Raw genomic sequence first — 2,373 nt, 5'->3', positions numbered from 1 at the left:
TATTCTATTCTATTCCAACAAAAGGATGTTTCTATTCTATTCTATTCTATTCTATTTTAAGTTGTCTAGTGTGATAGGACCTAAGGCCAATAAAGGATATTTTCTATTCTATTCTATTCCAACAAAAGGATGTTTCTATTCTATTCTATTTTAAGTTGTCTAGTGTGATAGGACCTAAGGCCAATAAAGGATATTTTCTATTCTATTCTATTCCAACAAAAGGATGTTTCTTTTCTTTTCTATTCTATTCTATTCTATTCTATTCTATTCTATTCTATTCTATGTTGTCTAGTGTGACAGGGCCTGAGGCCAATAAAGGCTGTTTCTTTTCTATTCTATTCTCTTCTATTCTATCCTATCTAGTGTGACAGGGCCTTAGGGTTGAAGTTTACGACTATTTAGCACCACGGATATATTTACAAATTAATTAAATGATGTCAACAAGGGCAGACTTGTCCATCCAGCCTTTCATGTTGGAGCCAGAGTCTGACCCAGGGTGAGCAAAGACTGAAGACAATGAAATTGTTGGTGGTAAGTCCAGACCTTATTCAGATGTTCCGTCACAAATTCTGTGACATAATAGTAAACATCAGAAAAATGGAGAAAACTGAATCGACTGAAAAATCTGACCCAAACAGAATACAAAGATATCTTTGCCTTACCAGGACAGACTAAATTAAACTTTTCTACACTCCTAGAGACTCCAAGTACACAACAAAATGACTTAACAGCTAAAAGTGAGTTCTGCTTATATCCTCTTTAAATAAAGAAATAAAAAGAGACCTTAAAACAAAACTAAGCCACAGTTAGAGAGAGAGAGGAATAATATTCTAAAAACACAATAAGTTTATAACTGACACTAAACATACTGCAACTCTGATAGCAAGGGATACAATTTATTGCCATTGAAAAGGAGAGAAAACCAAGATTGATATACATATGATCTAAACAGAGCTAGCATGCTTCCTTCTCATAGAATTCTCCAGCACCTACGAAACCAGTCTGCTTCTCCCTGCTCCGAACTGCCCCTCAACCCTTAATCAAAAACCAAAAACACCCGTGCGCTACTGTGCTCCACCCTAACGCTGCATCCCAGAAGACAAACAAACAACGCCTCCTCCCTCTCCTCGTGCCCGGCACCAACATGCATGCTGACCATGAGACGTGCACGGCTGCCTCCTTACCCTTGCGCTTGTAGAACCACAGCATACAGCTTCGGAACACAGACATGGGACAGGGCATGGAGGAGGTGAGAGGGGCCGGGGACCCATGGACTGTGGCTAAGGAGGGGTGGAGGGGGTGAAGTGTGCAGGCGAAATGGAAACGGGACGCACAAATGGAAGGACGGGGATGGAGAAAACTTAGAAGAGGTTGGTTAAAGACCTGGCGGACAAAAGAGGCAAAAACAAGAAAGGTGTCTGGTGTACTTGACTGGACAGCTCAAAAAGGAAAATAGGAGAGACAGATTGACGGGACGGGAGGGGCCAGTCCTTTCCCTACGAAGTAAATAGACAGCAAGCAGCAGCAGTGGTGCAGCAACCGAAAGAGACCTGAGCTCAGCTCCAAGCTCAGCAGTATTCCATTATTATTCCCAGAGGCTCAGCTGCAGAGACACATGAGCTGCAGTCTTCTTCCACTCCGCTCAAAAAGAGACAGAAAGAAAAAAAAAAAAAAGAAAAACATTTCACTTGCTCAGTTTGTTCCAGAGAGATCTGTTCAGCTTGAAATGGAACAAATCACGTCAGTCTAACTTGGAGAGACGTAAACAGCTCAGGGCACGCGGCACACTTCCAGTGCTGTATAGATGTGCGCGTGTGTGTGAGTGTGTGTGCGTGTGTGTTTCCTGGCATTAGAGCAAACCAATCCAAGACTTTAAGAGGTGGGGAGGGAAAAGAGGAGTGAGAGAGAAGATGAACAGCACAGATGGATGCAAAAGAGATACCAGAGGGGGAGAGAAAAAAAAAGAAAAGAAAAAAGGGCAAGTATGGCAGCGGAGGAGAGAAGAGGCGGCACGAAGAGGACAGCTCACCTTGGAAATGGAAAGTCTTCTGGTCCACAGTGATGGTGAATGTGCTGTCGTCCTCGTCGTCTATGCCGATCACAGCTCCCTGAGCAAACACACAGAGGGAAGCAAACAGCTGGACACGTCATACTTTACTTTTCATTCCCATCCTCAGGCCACCCACATGTCCCAGCAGCCCATAAAGTAAAGTATAATAAGATAAAGAGAAATAAATCTTTATAGCACTTCCCTCCCCGCTTTATATAGTGTCCATTTTTTCTTGCCTCATCATCTCTTTCCAACATTCACTGCGTTTCTCTCTTTCTGTGTGTGTCTCTCGCTCACTTTCTCTCTCTCACTCTCTCTCTCTC

General features: G+C 42.9%; 1 protein-coding gene across 2 annotated transcripts in view; it reads right to left on the bottom strand.

Moving 5' to 3' along the window:
* Positions 1–2,373, bottom strand: part of osbpl9 (oxysterol binding protein-like 9) — a 44,306-nt gene that overhangs the window by 36,562 nt on the left and 5,371 nt on the right. For both annotated transcript variants that reach the window (XM_014000890.1, XM_014000897.1), the window contains exon 3: positions 2,030–2,108. In XM_014000890.1, the coding sequence (XP_013856344.1) occupies positions 2,030–2,108 (79 nt within the window). The remainder of the gene's footprint in view (positions 1–2,029; positions 2,109–2,373) is intronic.

Source organism: Austrofundulus limnaeus, unplaced genomic scaffold (genome assembly GCF_001266775.1).
Source record: "Austrofundulus limnaeus strain Quisiro unplaced genomic scaffold, Austrofundulus_limnaeus-1.0 Scaffold8, whole genome shotgun sequence".
Lineage (NCBI taxonomy): Eukaryota > Metazoa > Chordata > Actinopteri > Cyprinodontiformes > Rivulidae > Austrofundulus > Austrofundulus limnaeus.
The sequence above is the reverse complement of the archived record's forward strand: the minus strand, read 5'-3'. Positions and strand labels throughout refer to the sequence as shown.